We start from the raw sequence: 21,097 nt of genomic DNA on the forward strand, positions 1-21,097 counted from the left end.
AGAGGGGACGTGGAGTCTCCGTTGCTTGTCGCTGGGCTGCAGTGTTCAGCATTAACCACCAGAGTGCAGGCTGCTCCCACACATCTATTGGTTTCCCATTCATGTCCTCTTCTGTCATTTCAGGTCACTAATTAGGCAAAAATAATATGAATAATTATGGCAAATAACTGATCCTTTTATAGGGGAGACTTAATATGTTCCTCGTTTGAGCAAAACAGAAAGAAAAACAGCAGATAAGAGAGAAAGATTGGACACCTGGCTGTATTTACACGCCCATTAACAGCACACACTTTCTTTTCAGGTTAATGTGTGACCAAGTGTGCCTCCACTCCTGTGTGTGTGTGTGTGTGTGTGTGTGTGTGTGTGTGTGCACCGTCTTTATGGCTTTCTGTCAGGTGAGCAGTCTGGGACTCACACTTTGACCCCTGACAGTTTTCCTGCTGGGTCGGTCTGTGTCATGTTTTGTGTCCAGTGGTCACCATGGCAACCCATTCCCATGATAGCGTTGAAACCTGAGCAGCCAGTCAGGTAGGGCAGGTAGCCGTGACGAGCCGTGAATGATTCAGGCAGCAGGTGTGTGTGGAGGCAGGGCCAAAAGACAGGAAGAAAGAGCGAGAGAGGAAACAAAGTTTAGAGAAAGAAAAAGAGAAAGTGTCGACTGCTGGATAGCTCAGACACTAATGAATGACTCTGTGAGCTGAAAACAAAGAGGAAGCCAAGCTGGAGGAAGGGAAGGAGAGTCAGGCCATGGAGGCCGAGGTGGATGAGGATGACGGGACGTTCACTAACATCTCTCTGGCAGACGACACAGGTAAGCCTCAAGGGAAGATTCAGAAGTTGTTTTTTCATTTTTTCATTTTTTCAAAGTTAGTCCTTTTCTGACCTTCATTTTAAGAACACTTCTCTGGTATCTGCAGCCAAGAATTCTTGAGCATTGTTAATGTTCGATAAGATCTCTCAAAACCACAGTGAGGAGTTTCTACATTTCTTTTTAAACTGAGTCTTTTTAAATTCTATTTCATGTGTTTTACGTGGAGAAATGGCACTTGAAGGCCTTACTCTTCAAAAACACACTGTACCTCTCTCTGTTGTAAATGACACATGACAGACAGTTAAAGCAGTTGTCAGAAGAATGTGGATGAACAAAGGGCAACGAGGCAGAAACAAACATGACAGGACTGAGGTGTGGCTCCAACCAAAGCTGCATGGCTTTTCAATGCATATCTGATTGACAGCTGTTTGCACCAACATAGTTATTTTCCTTCAACTAAATTTGACTATGAGGACAGAGAGCATTTAACAACATCCAAAATACATATTTCTCCTCTTACCTGCAGTGATTTTTTTCCTTCTAGATTGTTTTGGTGTGAGTTGCAGGGTTTTGGAAATAGCAGCCATAGAGATGTCTGCCCACTCTGGATAGAATGGGACTAGATGGCACTCATCTTGTGGTGCTCAAAGCACCAATACAAAAATACATCTGAAAAACTCTGAAAAACTCTGTGGCAATGTCTCTACACAGAAATCATGAAACAGTTAGTCAAGATAATCCAGACCTTGTTGTGGGCAGGTTCATATAGGACCTACTTTATTTCATTGTCACAGCCCATAAGCATCTACTCATGGAGGAGAGGCTAGCTAACTAAGCTAGTTCATAGTACAGCTCAGCAAAGGAGGACGCCATTAATATTTACATTCGGCCCTGTCATGAGCACAAGCCTATCATGGAGGAGTGGATGTCGCTTCCTTCTGCGACACGATTGGCTGATGTAGTTTGGTAGAAAGAAAATAGTTCCCACATGAAACTGCTCATGGCAGGGTCTGTCAGGAGACATTGCTGTTGAGTTTTTCAATGTTTGTTTCTTTTTTTGGCTGAGTGACATCTAGTTCCACTATATTTGGCAGGCAGCTCTACGGCTGATATCTGCAAACCTCCACAACACCAAAACAATGGAGATGGATAAATAGCGATATGGGTAAGAAGAAGGTATTTTTGATTCTAGGGTGAGCTTTCCCTTTTACAACCAAACTATTTAGTCACAGAAGAATTTAGGCGAACAAGAATGACATGAGTCATGACCACAATCATTGTTTGGTGCCTGTAACAAGAATTGTTTGCACCACATTTGGAAAATAGAAGATTATGCAGATGATAGACTGGGTCCTGTGCAAGACAGGACCACAAGATTCAAAAACACTGCAGGCCTAAGTTGCACTTTTAACCTAACTAATTTTGAATTTTTCAAATGAAATCTAGTGACTCGGTGAATCTGGGACCCCTGAGGGTCTGGGGCCCTGGGCCAGCATCGTTGATAGGCCAGCTTTGGCCCCAGCAGCCAGAATGTCCTGTTGATGCCTGTTGTCACATCCTCTCATATAAACACTGCAAGATATGAGTGAAAGGTCTGTCCCCAGCATTCAGCCCACTCATCAGGCCATCGCTGGGCTTTGCTTAAAATATAAATAAAGAATATATTAGCTGCTGTGGAAATGAAAAGTTCATTTGCAAAAACAGTGTGATTGATATTCCCTGCAGTGCACAGGCAAAAAGGTGATTTATGAAAATCAAAATATTTTGAGATGTTTTATCAGACAGCCCAACATCAGTTTGATTGATACACCCTGGAGTGCACAAAAAACATGATTAAGAAAAATAAATACAACGGAGATATGTGTTTTTGCAAATGAACCCTTCAAATGTCAGATTTGAAGACAGCTGCCTGCCTAAGCTGAAAACAAAACTCTGAGAGCAGTGAGAGTGAATTGAAGAGTAAAGTTGCTGGCCTGACAGCTCAACAATGAGCTGAAACTCTCTGTAAAGCTCTGTAAAGTACAGCCGAAGAGTCAGCTGATACTCCTCTGCAGGTTCATCACTGTAAGTGACTCCTTTCACACTGTTTTCCCATTGTCATTGTATACATTGTCATAAAAATAGCAATATTTCTACTTTAAAGCAAGACAAAGGGCATCACTCTGTGCAGAGATGTGCTTATGACATAAAGGCTCAGTCAAAGATAATGAAGATGGGAAATTAATTGCTTAATGGTGCATCAAAAGGGCATCGCTTAGGCAACTACAGAGCCAACAATATGACTATAGCATAAAACGCACAATACTATTAACCACACATGTAACAGTCATCCATGTTGCACCACATCCACAACTGCAACGTCAATCAAACAACACCAGTATCACATCTACTGTAGAAAGCACCAGTGCAGGTCAGTCTGCCCAGCGACCTTATCCAATATTAATACCATAAAATGTGACAAAAAAGAAACAGGTAACAACAAGTAAAAATTAATGTTAGCTAAAGATAATAAATCAACCTTACCACTAGGTCTCGAGTCAAACTGCCCTGTTGTTCTGATGATGACAATGGTGAGTTCACAATTTTAAAACAAACTCAGTTCATTGATTTGATTTTCATTCTTTTAAAATACTACACAGTTAATTCATACAGTTCACACATTACAACTCAAATACTGTAAATCTCTTCTTCTGGGGGCCGCCACAGATAATCAAAAGTAGGCTTGTAGCAGCTAGCTACACATTTTTTAAGAAGGTGCAGTAGTCTAGAGTAATCAGGGAAAAAGGAGGAGACAGTAGAAACTGCTTTAGCAAGCAGCACTGTGTTCACTATGTGAATCATTATCTTATTAGGCTATGGGCCATAACATTCTTAAGATGTTTGCAAACCAAGGCTTTTCTAGCTAGCTGGCTATTAAGTCGCTACTTAGCCTTACTTTGTTCTGTACTTAACATATATATTTCAAACCACAATCAGCAGCAGCCAGCTACTGCTACTGCAGCTACAGCAGGTTCTCATTTGTTACTCAGTTATATTTCTTGGTGCAAGTTATTTTCCAATATTTGTTTTAAAACAAATTACGCTTTGACAAAAATAATGGGGGCAAAATGAGCCTTTTCAAAAATATGTGGGGACATTTTAAATACTTTTTGAAGAACAAAAACTAGTCTCCTCTCACACAAGCTCGGCGAAAAGATGCATACTCAACATAAAAAAAGACCATAGCAATAGCAACCTTTGCAATAGACCAGGGGCGGCCAAACGTTTTTCCTCGGAGGACCAAGACTGAACTTAATAGTGGACTGTGGGCTGGAAGCAGTGTCACTCTGCCCCTCGTGCTCAGATTATTAACAATAATAAATAATAATAGATCCTAGACCATCTTACCCTACAATAAACTGCATAAGCAGGGGTTTATATTGTATTTCTGTAATGTTTTTTTGTTTTTTTTATCTGGTGAGCTAAATGTAACCTTATAGTGGACCGACTTTGGCCCATGGGCCCTACTTTAGGCCACGACCGACTAGCATTAGACTATACTTTTTTAATTTTTTTAATTTTAGCATTTATCTCAGAATCTGTTCATTACACTAATAATGAATAAGTGGACCTTAGATTGAGTTCATTTGGTCAAACTACAAGCAGCATGTCCTACCTGTACCTACTCTCCACAGCTGATTGGTCCACTTCCAGCAGCTGTGGTTGAAAACATTCTCATTGGTAGCTTTCCTAAATAACAGAGCTGTAGAGCTGTAGTCTGCACTGAGGACTGAGAGTTGAGAAAAGACCTTCAAATCTTGACTTGCAAATTGATCACAGCTTGGCTTTCTAATGTGTTTACTCAGAGCTTTGTCACTGGAAACTGGTCATTGAGAAATAGATGGAAAGAGCATATTTAGAAATGATAGTAGTTGGGGGTATGACGGTTTTGGCACTTTCACCCAGTGATATCACACAGGGTTAGGGAAACACACACAGACACAGACACAGACACACACACACACACACACACACACACACACACACACACACAGAGCCAGAGAGCAGAAGACAGAGTGAGGACAAGATGGAGAGAGAGTAGACTGGTCATAGAAGGCTATTGGCTGAAGCAGCAGTGTCCCCAGGGTTTGCTTTGGCTAACTAGCAGCAGCATATGGACTCCTCAGAGCGAGCAGGGACGCAGCGCAGAGGCTGCAAGGAAACCACACACAGACATGTATATATTAATGTTCACGCCGACCGGCACACACTCCATGCACTCATACAGACAGATGGACAAAAAGAGAACTAGATGCACGTGCACACACACACACACACACACGCACACGCACACACACACACACACACACACACACACACACACACACACACACACACACACACACACATAAAGGTCTGGTGGGGATGACACTGCCGGTCAGGTTTTCACTGCCAACTGCTGCTCTGACTGTCTGCATGTGCATGTGATCTGTTACCAGGGGGAATGACTGAACGGCTGAGCATCTGTTAGCACTGCAGCAAGTGTGTGTGTGTGTGTACCAGAGAGAGTGTGTGTATGGTGGTTGTGCACTGAGTTGCTCCCCCTGTCGGCCGGTGTGGTCACGTACACTCAGTGACGTGGTGGTGACGACGTTGGTGGGTGAAGTCCCAGCTACCATCATCATCCTCCTCCTTCTCATCACCAGCTCACAGCCTGTAGTCTGTTTACAGGGCAACTCCGTTAGAGGGAAAAGACATTTCTCGCTTTAGGTGAGTTAATCGCCGACATGCGCTAACGCTAGCTGTTCGTATAACTGCACATTTTGAGAAGCTAAATCACAGCAGCGTTGTGCGCCCCGTTTGAAGCGTAGGCTAGCTAGCAGCAGCAGTTAGCTTGGAACGGTTAGCAGCACTTTACGCTAATGTATTTAACAGAGAGTCGCTTCTACGCGTGAGACTAAGTAGACGGCTGAGTTGTGGTTGGGACACTAACCTTGCATTTGCTGCGGAAGTACGTATTTCGGTTGTGTTGCAGCTCCGTTGCAGCTAACGTTAGCCACAGAGATAGTTAGCTTACAGCGCTAATGTACACGCATCCATTATCGGACACGTCCTCTGCTCTGCTAATTATTACAGTAAAAGGTTAATGACAGCCTCTAGCTTGGTCAACCACAGTATTATAATAGATGCTACAACGTATGTACAGGTTTAGTAGCGATGCAGACACGTTTTGGGGAAATGTTCTGGTGATGGCTCAGTCTCTGTTTACGGTTATCGGGCCGAGGGACGGCTGAGTCTAGCCAAGCTAACATTGGACCACTAATTCGCGATGGAGATGGAAAATCTCCATCTCATCGTGAAAGGTGAAATGATGAGCAAGGAAGAGCCAGGATTAAAAAAAAAAAAGAAATCGTCGCTCACACGGTGGTTGTCCAGTAATAACATTGTGGCTCTGAATGAGAGATTAGATGTGCTGGCCTCGCTGTACTTTGGCGTTAGTCGCTCGTGTATTTGTGTTTGAACAGTCAATATACACGAGAGTGTTGGGAAGTAGACAGACACAATAAAGTCCACCCATACTGGCTCATAACAGACCTTTCAGTGGTACATTTGCAGGTCAGCAGTAAGCAGCATCATCTCCCATCATGCTCCTGGGTGCGGTGTCTGCTCCCATCCGGCTACCATCACCAGCCCCCTCAGCAGGCCGGGACAACATGCCTGAGCTCTGTGTACACAGCTGTCATGTTTACCTCCATTTCAAAGCTGACAGAACCAGACATACCGGGGATCATAGGAATTATGTCAAGCAATATATTATGGAGCTGATCACAGTGACTACTGATGTGCTGTAGTGATCATTTGTTAACACCAGTTCCAATATATCCTTCACATGTAAATACACAGGGTTTCCCCTCTGTACTTATAGTGGAGGTGGGCCTCCTCGCCTGAAAACAAAGAGCAACTTTTCCAACATAAAAAATGAAAATACCTGCATGTCGTCCGCTCTCTCTCTCCCCCCTTTCCTGTCATATCTTCATCAATCCTATCTAAGAAAGGCACAACAGTACCCATTGTGTTCTCATTAGTATGACTGCTTTACTGAGCTCAGTGTCTGTTTTTGTCTTCTACAGTGGACAGTGGAACTGCAGCCCTGTATTCTAAACAGGAGAACGAGCTTTTCATCATGAACTGCGACATAGATGGTACGTCTGCGTACAACTGTCTGAGGGTTGCATCATGTGATTATTGTGAGATAATGTGTTGTAATTGTGTGTACATGTTTGTGTATTTCAGGCGATATGGAGAACCAGGTGGAGATGGAGGAGAAGACGAGGTTAATAAATCAGGTTTTGGAACTTCAGCACACACTGGAAGGTAACACATCACACACACATCACTCACACACACGTTTATGGTAACTGTGTCTTCGCCAGGGTGAGAAATTGCTCCTATTGTTAATTGTTAGATTTTTTTCGAAGGCCTCTGAGATCAGAAGACTTGGCTTGACTTGCAGAAACCTGTTCATGAAGGATAAAAGTTGCACTGAAAACTATAACAAAAAATTTACCCACTTGTGTCTAAGCCCTTGTCTGTCTGTCTGATACAAACCAGATTAAATAAGACCCCAAACACTCTACTTGTTCTGTCTCCTCACCACCGAAGCATACAGTGTGTCTTTCGTGCCCCTTTGAGCATGCAGTTTTAAGACAGTGGATGCTTGCTTGCTCTCTGTGCTGCTGCTCTTCTCTCTCTGCTGTTCATCATCTCAGCCACTCTGCTGTCTTGATATAGACCTGTGCTAATGCACTCACTCTACCTCTCTTCCACTCTCCCCACATCTCTTTTCTACATTCACAAATACCGTGCACATAAACACATGGCTTTGTCCAATGCATAGAAGATTTTTTCCAGCACGTTACATAAAAAATTCTGGACACTCCTGATACTTTATTCAGGTTATCCCTTACAGCAATGGTCAGTATTTCCCCCTAATTAAGGTAAACCATGGACATCCAGTTGAGTGAGAATAAGGGCAAGAAAATCTTCACACTAATTCATCTGTGCCTGCTGTTTATATTCCTTGACATTAGCCACATACCTGCAGACAGCTGGTAAGCCAGCATTAGCTCCCCAGCAGATATGGACAGACTGAATACAGTTACACACTGTTCCCTGGAGTCCAATGGCCTCACCTCTCATAATAATACCTTGTTAACGAACACAAACAGAAAGTGCATATTAAACCACTTTTACACCCAAATTATAGTGTGTGTGCAGGCTTATTAAATGCAGGTAAATCCACTAAAAATAGGCGAATTACTCCTTTCCCATGGCCAGGCGATGTTTGCCTTTCTCTTCATATTTTCTTGTGTGTCATGTTCGTCATCACGAACACGCTGGGAAAACATAGAACAGCAGAAAGCAGTGAATCATATACCTCATTAGAAAACATCCAGAAGGCGTGAGACTTGTTTGAAAATGTCTTGATATCATTGTGAATTGGAGATATCAGTTTCCCAGAGCTGATGATGGAAGCAGTAAGGAGTGAGTCATCTCGCTTCTTTCTCATTTCTGTTGAGAGTTCCACACACTTTTATTGATTGAGCTGCTGGCAAGACTTATAATGACATGGAAGCTACTGACAATGTTTAACTGGTTACTTTTACTTCAGTCTGTCTTTCAAATGTGGTGCTGACTGAATGATATCTGAAGCCAGATATTAGTGACTGTTAGTGGGCTTTTTGTCCAGTGTGAAAGTGGTGTTAGATTTTATTTTTGGTACGTCTCTATGAGGTAGGAGTCACAGTTTCCGGGAAAATCACTAATGCAGCCAGCTATCATCTACATTACTTTTCGACAAAAGGTAACCTTTTTGTACTCATGGTACTAACTCAGTTTTCACAATGTGGATATTTTTGTTCTTGTGTTCAAATAAAAAATTGAATGAATCAAATAAAAGCTGTATAATGGCCAGTCCTGCTTACATCTGCGTTTGGTTGCTAGCCATCAGAGAAAGTTATACTTACATTCTGTCCGACAGTGGAATAGTAAATATGTATGCATGAGGAAGAAACAAAATAGGGACATGATTGTTGAACATTGCTCAGTAGCACTACTAGTGCTTAAAAAGTCCACGGGGTACCTTTAAAGACGAGGCAAACTGGATTTTATTTACAGTGATGAATTCTTTGTTTTAGCTTCCCATTCTCCATTTTTGTTCCAGACTTGTCGGCGCGGGTCGATGCAGTCAAGGAAGAGAACCTGAAGTTAAAGTCTGAGAACCAGGTCCTCGGCCAGTACATCGAGAACCTCATGTCAGCATCCAGCGTCTTTCAGACCACTGACACCAAGAGCAAACGGAAGTGAGAGATCAGCTCAAGTCCCAGGCGAGCTGGGAGAGGAAACCCACCATGGAGACATGGAGAGGGGTTGGTTTCTCAGCAGACCTGGGTGCTTTTTTGTAACCATTCAGCTCACATACCTGAGTCCAAACTAACAATTTATTAATGAATAAACATTAACTGACCCTGTCCTGCAGGAGGCAATTTAATGTCAGTCTGACCCAGGTCTGTTTTGCAGCAGCTTCCTCTTCACACTACAGACGAGGTACACTTGACCCTTTAATCACTGACACAAAAACCCAACTAGGATCAGTTTGTGGTTACGGGTCATTTGTACCTTGAGTTCCTTTCCTAATGCTCTCTGTCAAAGTAGTATCTGTAAAATAATTCTTAGCTGTTTTACCTGCTTGAAGACCATTCTGATTTTCTGTGGTTTTTCCCATCTTTCTCAGTGTTCCTGCCTCAAACTGACCTGTTGGTGGGTGAGAACATTACAAATATGGTTTGACCATGAACGTCATTTCATCAACACTGCTTTAGTTTATTATTTATTTTTGTAAAGTATTTTCTACGTCAGCTGGATCTGAGTTTTTGGCAGGTCTTGGATGTCATCATGTATATGTAAAGCACGACTGTACTCCTCAGTTTAAAAGATGGCAAACTGAACAGTATTACTTAGAATAATAATCGCATGTATGATAATACATCTCTAGAATGGGGTTATTTTTGTTTGACAGTTTAATTTGTCTTATGAAACCAATAATCAGTGGATTTCAGACTGTGTAAAGCTGACCTCGGTAACAATAGGAGGTGGATATTGGATACATTAAGGCAACATTGAGAGCTCAGCAAGTTAAAGTAAAAGCACAGCACTCCATAGAAGTGTAGGGTTTAACTAATATCAGTTATGTTTTTATTGCAAGTGGTTCATTTTTCATAATGACATAATGAATTCTTTCTGTGGTATTTGCAACCCTTTTAATTCATCATGTCATTAATGAGTGTTGTGGCCCAAACTGTAATGTGAGATTAACAATGGAAATGACAGGGTCATAAATGAAGCAGGGCTCCTTCAGAGACAAACCCTGCGGTTATTACATTATGTGTCCTTATCCTGCAGCGTCCTGTAACAGGGGGAAGGGACTGAATGGGCCAAATGACACGAGGAGGAGGTGAGGTAGGAAGAAAGAGAGGCTTTCCCCTTTAACTGCACGACCAAATGCAGTAAAGAGGCCTTGAGTGCTATTGATTCACTCAGCCAGGCCTGCTAGAGGATGGGTTTGACCGTAAAACATGCTGATGTCCTCAGCAGACTGGAGGGTGTGTCCTCCAACATTGCAAGACAAAAGGATTGAGGGTGGAAGATGAAAAAGTCAAGTAATCTGAACAAATTTGTATTCCCTTTAAATAGAAGTTTAAAGTCTGGAAAGCAGTAATTAATGTGTAAACGTCAAGTGACTGTCTGAAAAGGAGGGATTGGTCATATTAGGGGAGGCTATAAACACTGTATATGCTGTAATTTATTGAGGTTATTTTGATATTTTTAACAGTTGTACAGTAGTAGGTCATTAATTTCTTCCTGGCATGCTGAATATGCCCTACCTACACACATCCTGGTACCAACTGTCAGTGTGTAGACATCCTGCACCTTCTGCCTTTTAACATTTTTGTTTTAATAAAAATCAAAGATAAAGATTGTTGTTTCTCTGGGTCTTTTGTCACCTGCACCTTACATCTGTCAAAGAACAGGAGAAAGGAATCAAAATGAAGGAAATGATGTGCTGCATTTGATCAGACTTGTGTTTTTTATTAAATAATTTTACTTTCAAGAGCAATGTACAATTTGCAAACAAATGTAAACAGGGATACCTGCCAGCATCTGGCAAGAGCATGAACTACAAAAGCTTGAAACAATAATATAAAACAAATAAATTAGCTTCAGCGTCTTCCCCAGGCAACAATCTTGGATTGTGAACTCCAGCTAGTCTAGATATATTCTGGGGAAGCAGTGCTGTGTACTGACTGCATGAGACACTTTTCACAGGTTTAATATCCAGCTGCAGAAACCCACATATTTAAACTGTCTCGCTGACGACTGGTGGCCAAGGCATTTAAAATCAACTATTTTTTTCTGAAAGCACTGACAGTCAGAGTTAACTTTACCTAGGCTCAGAAGAAGCACATCAGTGACATATATTGGAGAAAACAGCCTCAAGTCACTCAAAACACTGCATTAAGATTTCATTCATACTGGCATAAAATAAATTCAAAACAAACCGATAAATGGGGTTCTCAGTGCTAATCCTCAATTCTTAAACTGCTATAACTTAGTAAAAAACACACATAGAAGTAACTGATGCTCCTTACAAACTACCTAAAATCTAAACTGGACATCCATCCCATATTTTTAAAGAGGTAAACTTTTAAACCTAAGCTGAGACGGCTTAATCAACTGAAATGTCCTGACACTACAGGAACATCTCCAACAGCCTGTCCTTGCAGCCTGGTGTCCTCTCCAGCTGGCCTGTTCATGAAAACCGAACCATTTCAAACAAGGAAGGGACTTCAAACTGTGTCCTCGAACATGTTCTCTAAAACAAGTTCAGAGATGTAGCCCGTGATATGCTCTAATGAACATCTGGAGTCAACAGCAGTGCACATGCTCTCTGCTGCCTTCACTCTCAGAGGAGACACACTGGTGGACCTACAAACTCAATTCAAAAAACTTGGGACGCTGTGTATATAAAAACTGTAATCATTTGCAAATCCTTCTCGACTTATGTTCAATACTGTACAAAGACAAGATATTTAATGTAGTCATTTATATAGTTACCATGAGTTTAATACCTGCAACACGCGAAGTGAGAAGAGCCACAGCATCCCAACTTCTTTTAAAATCGTAGTTGTATGATGGCATATATTGAGACTGACAGCAGAGACGGGGTGAACAGGAACAGAGGTGGAAGAGGCTGCTTTTTTAGGCTGACAGGCATTTCGACAGCAATGGCTTAGAGAAGAGAAGAAGGATGAAGAGTGTGGAAGCTCAGGGTGGAGGAGGAAAAACAGCAAAATGCACAAAATCTCCAGGGGATTCAACTGATAGTTCAATGAGCAGACAGGAGGGAGAGCGAGACGAGGCAAAGGGGGGATACAGAGATGTGGTTTGGGAGACTGTGGACCTGTGATGGGTGAAGCCGAGGCATGGAGGAGAGATGGATGGGGCAGCCGGGGTGACTGCAGGCTACCAGGTGGTCTGGAGGAAATACATGCCGCTCTGCTCGGAGTTGGGGGAGCAGCAGCAGAGACAGCCCTTCCACCTCCTCCGCCATCGGGGGAGAAAGGAGACAACAGGCGTGGGGTTCACCTCCTCAGTCTTTCCGTACCCTCCTCTTTCTCACAGCTTGTTTGTGGCTCTCTTCAGCGACGTCTCCTCCCTCCTTCGGCTGCAGGACAGAATTGAAATGAAATTACAAACAAGAAAAATGCTAAATTTAAATCACTCAAAAGAAATTTTCAGTGCCAAGTAGAGTGGAATACATGATCATTCTTAAAAGTGACTGCTCTCCCTGTCACCAATACTGACACAGATACTGTTGAAATGTGACAGATGTATATGGGTGGAAACCTCAGCATCAATTCATGATAAGCTGTGACCTTTGTTTTTAAATACAAAAACATGATGTTCTCGGTGTCTGTGCTCAGAGCCTCAGAGGTAAGCATGAGGAAAAAACCTTGTGTGTAAAAACAAGTATGGCTGCCAGTTCACACTTTTGCGACTTACAGACTGACTCTAACAGACAGAGTGACTTATAACAGCTGCTCTAACGGCTGTCATGGTCCACATGTTGGGGAAATATCTTCTAGGAATATCATGGTGTTAGAATTTCTTTGCTCATAAATTGATAGAATATACAGTATGTGTACCATATAAGGACTTCAATTAATGATCATTTTCATGATCAATTTTAATGATTTGTTTAGTCTTTTATGAAAAATGAGACGTCTTCAAGTTGTTTTTCTTGCCCAACCAACAGTCCAAAACCCAAAGACTCTGACCATTTTCTAATGCTTACATTAGTAGCTGATCTTAGTCTATCCTGTCTGGTTTTAATTCACTTCCTGACATGATCAGGATAGCAAAATATGGTTCCTAGGTCTCATATGACCTCTTTCCAGCCAATCATGCTTATTGTAGGCTGTGATGCTGAATGTGATTCGCAGCCGTCATTCACTCTCCCACCGCTCAACACTCATTTAGGACGACGTGGAGGTGGAGCTCGAACTTTCTCACTAAGGTCCGGTGTGTTCAAGAGTTGTTCTGAACGCACCAGTAAGCCCAGGGTTTTAATGTAAATATGTGTTCTGTAAAATTACAGATTCCCACATATTTGTTCTCGTGGATATGATATCATTCTCCCCAAAATACGATCATTTCAAGCCTCTGGTATAATAGTTTAACATTCCTATCTGGCAACACTGCAGTGGATCTGTGCACAGGGGCTCATGCTGCTGTGTAGGTCACAGACACCAACCTCATCTTCTAATGTTCTCTCAGGAGCTTTGCTTTCCTCTTCTTCCTCTTCCTCCTCTTCCCCCTCTAGATTGTCACCTCCCTCATCAACTCCATCCTCCTCTTCTTCCTCCTCCTCCTCCTCTTCCTCCTCCTCCTCCTCCTCTTCCTCCTCAGCTTCTTCTGTGGCTTTTGAGAGAGGGAGAGTAAAGGTGAGGACAAAGAATACGACTGTAGAACAATGTAGCAGTAAAAGTACAATACAGCACCAGCAGAGCAGCGTGCGATGGCCTGTGTTTGACCCTCTAACCTGCAGTTGCTGCTCCCTCTGTAGCCTCAGCTGCTTTGTCTTCCTTATCTGCTGCTGCCTCCTCCTCTTCTTCATCCTCCTCTTCCTCCTCTTCTACATCAGCTCGGGGGACATCCACCTTCTTGTACACGTAGTCGTCCTCTGATTTCTAGGACACAAACAGGATATGGGATCACAGTCAGGTTTAGAAGGTTTTCTGGTTTGCCTCTGCAGAAATCATACAATAAACAAACTCAATAGGTGCACAGTACCTTGGGCCAGCAGAAGAGCACAGTCAGTCCTACAGGCAGGCCGACTGTCAGTATGTAGATCACCCAGAGCCACGGTCGTTCCTCTGCTGCCAACATCAGCTGAGCGAAAATCCCCGGCTGGTGAGGAAAGACAGGGGACCAGAGAACAAATAGTGAGCTTTAGTGAGTCTTTCCCTCACAGACTCAGACAGCCCTGTGGTCAATTAAACGCATGTAGTGACAATGTAAGTGCTGTTATGTTGCTGCTCTATGTTCTCATTGCCCTTACAAAGCATCACACTGACCTCGTTAGCGCTGGCTACCAGTTTCTTGAGCCCCCAGCTGTCAGAGGCCCAGCGGTCAGCCACCTCCTTGTGAGAGGTGATAATGAAGTTGTCAAAGTAGATGTCTGAGGTCATGGACCACAACTCCAAGCCAAGGGCCTTGAAAGGTGCCATCCTGAATGGCTGCAGGTCCTCAAAATACTCCGGGTTGCTGATCTTACGCGGCTTCCAGACTCCCTTGGGAGAAACAATTGGAAAGAAGACATCAGAAGATGGTGACAGCAATAAAATATGGGTATTGAAAATAATAAAAGATAAAAAATAAACAATACAAGCAATAAAAATAACAAAAATATAATTAGGAAATACTAAACATAAAAATCTTTATAATTATTCAAGTTTTTATAAAATAAAATATATATTAATAATAATGTGTCACATGTTTATAATATATAATAGAATAAATAATAAAGATATATATTATAATCTGATTAGTATAGTTATTAGATTATAATCTAATTATTTATTATAATTAAAATTACATGGTTTAAAAAATTACTAAGCAAATAACTATAAACACTCAAACCATAAAACAAACAACACTACAGAAAGTCAGTACGTATAAAAATATCGATATTTCCTGCTCTGGAAGGCTGTTCCAACGGCTCGGAGCGTAACAGCTGAAAACAGCGTCACAAATGTTGCCACTAATAAAATAATTACGTAGTAGTAATAGTATGTGGTAGTAGTGTAGTAGGTATTTTGTAGCATGTGTTTAGCCTAGTTATAGTTACCTGATAGTTGGGATTGTCCACCAGAGGGGCTTTCCACTTGCCCTTGTACTGAGGATTGTTGATCCTGGGACGCTTCCACTCCCCACAGCCAGGAGCTGTCTCACAGGCTGGGTTAGGAATCTGTGGGGCTTCCCACTCTCCATCCATCTCCTCATCCCTGCACACAGAGAAGAGCAGTCAGGCTGATCATTTCCTCACTGTAAATACTGGAATTTTCACATGCAGCTTGTTTGAGTGATGAATGATTTTATTTACCAGTCTTCTGGTTTCTCAGCGTTCGGGTCGGGGACAAACTCTGCTTCATCGTCCAGCCAGCCCTCTGGCTTCAGAGCGTCAGGGTCCTCAATTTTTGCTGGAGCATCTTCATCCCTGAGACACAGACACACACAGACACACACACAGACACACACACAGACACACACACACACACACACACACACGTCCATATTTGTTATTGATGATGAGGTCACTGAGGCCCTGACATTTAAATATGTCCCATCTGTGACAAAATCTAGTATGGGCATTGTATCACCAGTCATCGGGCTTGACAGCCTCAGGGTCAGGAATCTTGGCCTTCTCATCCCAGTCGTCCGGCTTGGAATCATTTGGATCATCTATCTCTTTGGGCGGGTTGACTGGAGGAACCACATTATAAAGCAGATTGCCACGGCTCACGCTGGATTGGTCTATGAACATTTCGTAGCTGTTGTCCGGATTTAGGACTGAAAACAAGGACAAATGTACATTTGAAAAAAACACAGACATATATGCTGGTATGTCAAATTGAAGTTTTGCTTCTGTGTGGTGCATGAGACACATTTTAGATACACATAAAAACACATTATTTTTCCACATTCTCTTTCCAAACTGTACCCAAAGTGTAGAGGTGAGTCTTCTTGTCAGTGTAGAACTTCTTGAGGTCGACATCGGGCCTCTTGGCGTGCTTCTCCTCCAAGTCTTTGTTGAGAGGATTCTGGTGGCGGAAGATGAAGTGCAGCTTGTAGTCCTCACCACACTTGTCTGGTCCAAACATGATGGTGTAGGGTGTACGATCCTGGAATTGCTCCTACAGTGCAGAGTAAATGGAGTACGTCTGTTTAGTTTAAAGGCAGACAACATTTACCCAGTTCTACCACACATACTCAAGACAGAGGAGGAATACTCAGGAGGTTTTGGATTCTGTGTCCACCAATACTAACGAAGACACTGTATGTACTGTAACATATGTCAAACAGACACATTGTAATGTGGAATGACAACATGTAAACCAACCAGATTGAGATCTTCAGTGTCTGTAAGCAGTTTGATGTACGCTCCACCACAGTCGATGCCTTCCTGGAAATTCACCTCATACCTGCAACCAGATCACACCGAAACAATGAAACAAGTCTTGGTCACATTCATTATACATGGTTTTGTTAACTGTAGCATGCAAATAACAGATTTTAGTCACTAACTTATACACCCACTAACCTTTCTGGCTCATGAACAGAAACATGGGTGTATATGTGCAAGTTTGAACTCACTGTAAGACCAGAGGTTCATCCTGGAAGACGAAGGGTTTGTCCAACATTGCTGCGATCGCATGGTGTTTGGCCCGGGACTTGAGCACCAGACCCTGGTCTCCTGGAACTTTGTTCTCCTTCAGCTGTTCCACAGACCACTTACCTAAAGCCAGAGAGAGGAGAGGGGCGGACATTCAACAACCTGAGTTCTCTTTCAGGGTCATGGTTTACACTGCTATGACTTATGATAATATTTTGGGTTTGTGTGTGTGTGCAGGGTCTCAGAGCTTGAGACAGCTTTAGTGCAGTCAACAGAACATCACAAACACTGTTTTAGTGTCTCGAGCTGAGGCGATGTGACATCATAATTAACAGGAATTAAACTATTAATATGCGACCTTGTAAATATATTTCTTATTTGCATCATTCATGAAAAAAGGTCAGTCTGTGGAAGAAAAAGTTGACAACAGCAAGTTGTTGCTCTCACACGCACGTCAGGATTAGCAGAAAGAGAAATAAAGCAACAAACCATCATATTTGGCGATTTCATCATCTGCATCCCCCTTCACTGTCTTTGACAGCTGCCATCTGTGAACATCAACATCATAAAACTCACGAAAAGATAAACATCCACAAACACAGACAACAACCACTGATGGTGTCAGTTTATCCTGGTCACTCAGTACCCTTGCAGGCTCATGTATCCCAGCATGCATCAAACATTTACGCTGCACTTTCTTTTTAGCAGCACTTGGTGGTAAATTTTTTAGGCTATACCTGTCCAGTGTTCCATCGTCAAACGTTTCTGCAAAGTGGACGTCTCCAGTGGGGACAGGAGTCTTGTATGTAACCTGGGGGACAAAAAACAGAAATTAGTCGTTGATACAGTATACAGGATAGTTTGCCCTTTATCCAGAACTTTCAAGAAAATATTTAATGTAATTTACTAGCTTTGATACTTTGGTTTCACATGTAACCTTTACTTGACCTATGACCCATTCCTGACCTGGAAGGAGACATCTGCATCTGTTCCAGCCTTCCCACTTGCTGTGTCTGCCTCATCAGAGTGGTCGTCATCCATCACTGTTGCCTCCTCCTCCTCTTCCTCCTCTTCTGCCATCAGCACCTTTAATTCCTCCTCGTCCAAACCCATATCTTCATCCATGTCGGAAAGATCCACCTCCAACTGGTTGTCCTGGGCCGCCACAGCCGCCACAGCCAGGGAGGACAGGAGCAGCACGCGCCACATCCAACCCCTGTCCAGCTTCATCTGTAGAGGGCACAATGAGGACGGGGGTGTGGTGATAGCAGGAGGGGGAACAGAGTGTGAGATAAGGGCGTCAGAGATGAGTGTGGTGTGAGCAGCACAGTGAGGAAGGCGTGGTATGGGAGGATGGGGGAGGGTAAGAGGAGGCAGGTGTGAGAGAGATAGATGGATAGTTATTTATGGACAGCAATGGTGTGTGTGCCCGCGCGTGTGTGTGTGCGAACGCCGGGGGGGGGGGGGGGATCAATGATATAAATAGCGAACACAAGTACGTAAAAGGAAAGAGGAATGAGAGGTTGAGTTAGAGAGAAAAAACAAAAGAGATTGAGGTCACATTAGTACACACTGCTACTTGATTAAGGTCCTGTGTCCTCACATTGCATCCTTATATTACGTTTTTTGCACTGTTTTCATAAAAACTTTCGCCTGTCCCTTCTCTGCTGTAATGCATCCCCACCAGATAAATCCTCAGGACAGAGCCTGTCTTTATCTGTGCTTTCAAATCTGTCACATACAGCTAACCTCTTTGGATTTACAACATGTCCTCTTTCTCGTACTTCCCTACTAGTCCAAATTTGTAGCAGCAAACTCGGGTTGAAACTAACCCAATAATGACAACTAACTATTGTCATTATTGATTATTCTGCTTATTGAATTTCTCGATTAATCGATTAGTCTATAAAATGTAAAAAAAAAAGAAAAGAAAAAATGCTCATCACATTCTCCAAGAACCAAAAGTGACTTTCTTTGTCAAACCCACAGTCCAAAACCCAAAGACTCTTCATTTATTATTCTTTAATTATTTCCCCCCTGATTTTTTAAATCAAGATCCAAGTCCATCCATCCTCCGTCCAAGTTTCCGGGAAATTATTACCTTTATTAAAATAGACGGACTTGGTTGAAAACATATCTTCTTGGCAGATGTCATGACTGAAACGATTATTCGATTATCAAAATACTTGATGATTTATTTTTTATTCTAGTCAACAAATCGCTTAAGCGAGTAATTGTTGCAGTTTTACAGCAAATACTCCAGATTAGAATCTTTGTGTGTGTCTTTATATGCGTTTGAAACCTCAAGTGATACTCTGCTGACTAATGATGCAATTCAGATATGTGTAACACCAAACAATAGCTTCATTGACCTCTTATTGATCAGGCCACACCTGCTCGCTCTTGTTGTGAGCAGCAGGAATTGAAAAGCATCACTGCAGACGGCACAGCGGCACGCTTTCATTAATTCCTAATTAACTTTGATTCCCATACTGCTGTTGTTCTATTTGCTAACATCAGAGCGCAGCAGGATCAAAAGGATTCTGATAAGCATGAGGGAGGGATGATGAACGGGAGGTGATCTTCAGAGCGATCTCATCGCAAGATGCTGCTCATTTATTTGCACCTTTGGTCTGAATACAATGCAACTTTGAAAGAAACCCTGGCCTATCCCATGCAGAAAGAGAGGACTGAAAAAAAATGTATTTTGAAAAATATATTAGCATAGAGGGTTTCAGAAGTAGGAACACACACAAACATTTGTTTGAGCTAGTTGTTTTTTCTTTTTGCTGCACAGAATCCGATCAAGATATTAAATTGTCACATTCATAGCAGTGCCTTTTATTTCTCTCCATAAAAGAACTAACTGCCTAAGCGGCAGGGTACTTGATGAATGTTCAGCTGTATTTACATGACGAAGGTCATCTTTCTACCTTTACTTTCACTACACAGAAGTGGCCATTGCTTTAGCAGTGTGCACATCATGAAATTCGAGGGTAAAATGAGATCAGCCTTTTACTGGTTGAATGCATGATACCCTTCAGCATTACCACCCGACATGACACATCTTTAACGTACACCCGAGATAGTGAACTAGGTCAACTGTAGAGCTCTATGGAGGAGATGGAGGTGGAAAAGGTTAGTACATCAATTTTAGATAAACCCGAGCAAAATTCAGTTTCGCTCTCTGACATATTTATTTCAATTTTGGCCATTCAGATGTAACAAACAATGAATTGCAGTGACATCTTGATAACGTCTTTCCTGATTCAACAGTAACATATCGTCTCCCCTTTGGAGAATTTATTAGGCTGTGGCCGAAGTCAGGTTACAGTATCTGTAAACAGTTACCACTGGCTGTGACAAGTCACTTTAACCTCACATCCATAAACACAAGCTCACCATTACCAGCCGAGTGTAGACACATGAGCTACAGTGTGTAGATGGACAGGCCAATCTCCAACTTATCTAACAAATTTGACTAGCTATCCTGTCTGGATGTGAGCTCCATCACATAATTCTATTTCACATTAAGCTTCAGTCCTCCTTTGTAACACAGTTATAGCTCAAGTGTACTGGTGTAACATCCCTGACAAGCCTCTGGTTGACAGCCAACATTGCCAAGAAGCTCTTATTTTATTCCTAAGACAAGCTTATAACTGAGCAGATCTGGGAAGTACAAATAAAAGGTCATAGGACAGTGTTGTGGAGCTAACATGGCTGCCACCGAACTGTGCAATGTCCAAACTCTTTTTTTAGTGAATGGCTCTGGCTGCAGCACCTGCTCCGCTAGCTAGCTAGCTGGACGGCGCGCCACCACAAACAGCAAACGTTAGCATAACACAAGACAAAATCATAAATGAATGAGCTTATACAAGGACTCCTTTAATTAACCATGCCCTGTCGTTAAATCACAAACAGGTTGTTTTTATTTAGTTAAGGGTTGCCGGAAATATCTTGCAGACTGCAGAAATGAGTGGATAGCAACGGTTAGCATGCTAAATTAGCAGTGATGTCGCACAGGGAGGGATGGAGAGAATGAATGAGCGCACAAACAAACCTTGAGCCTTCTTGTGCTTGCAGAGAAAAATCCTCGATAAAAGCTGCTTCTCCGCTTTCAAAAAAACTGAGGGATGGTCAGTGCGTTTCACCCTCTGAGAATAATACCGAGGCCCGCCGTGTATGGTTGGGAATAACACGGTTGTCGGCTGAAGAGGACGGAACGTATATGACAGCTTGGCCCGGATAACGGTGCGAGGTTGATGAGCGCGAGCGTGTCACTGGTAATGGGC

The 21,097-nt window shown here is 42.5% G+C and overlaps 2 protein-coding genes across 4 annotated transcripts; one reads left to right on the top strand and one right to left on the bottom strand.

The window, feature by feature from the left end:
- The first annotated feature begins 596 nt into the window (after positions 1-596).
- Positions 597-10,827, top strand: scoca (short coiled-coil protein a). Of its 2 annotated transcripts, none has more exons than XM_084342324.1 (4): positions 597-811; positions 6,922-6,993; positions 7,085-7,165; positions 9,015-10,827. In XM_084342324.1, exons 1-4 carry the CDS (start codon positions 748-750, stop codon positions 9,155-9,157), a joined length of 360 nt encoding a protein of 119 aa, XP_084198450.1. In that variant the 5' UTR covers positions 597-747; the 3' UTR covers positions 9,158-10,827. The 2 variants fall into 2 exon arrangements, with proteins under 2 accessions (XP_084198450.1, XP_084198451.1); XM_084342325.1 differs by lacking the exon at positions 597-811 and adding an exon at positions 5,284-5,560.
- An 87-nt stretch (positions 10,828-10,914) lies between these two features.
- clgn (calmegin) lies at positions 10,915-21,074 on the bottom strand. 2 transcript variants are annotated; one of them, XM_084342306.1, is made up of 15 exons: positions 20,866-21,074; positions 17,772-18,035; positions 17,543-17,616; positions 17,295-17,353; positions 16,787-16,928; positions 16,533-16,614; positions 16,134-16,326; positions 15,793-15,982; positions 15,516-15,629; positions 15,261-15,417; positions 14,488-14,703; positions 14,204-14,320; positions 13,953-14,100; positions 13,665-13,825; positions 10,915-12,575 (listed from the first exon to the last, which is right to left on the bottom strand). In XM_084342306.1, exons 2-15 carry the CDS (start codon positions 18,033-18,035, stop codon positions 12,501-12,503), a joined length of 1,992 nt encoding a protein of 663 aa, XP_084198432.1. In that variant the 5' UTR covers positions 20,866-21,074; the 3' UTR covers positions 10,915-12,500. The 2 variants fall into 2 exon arrangements, with proteins under 2 accessions (XP_084198432.1, XP_084198431.1); XM_084342305.1 differs by having other exon boundaries at positions 13,665-13,831.
- Between the last annotated feature and the right edge of the window lie 23 nt (positions 21,075-21,097).

Source organism: Pagrus pagrus, assembly GCF_965226575.1.
Source record: "Pagrus pagrus genome assembly, chromosome: 2".
NCBI lineage: Eukaryota > Metazoa > Chordata > Actinopteri > Spariformes > Sparidae > Pagrus > Pagrus pagrus.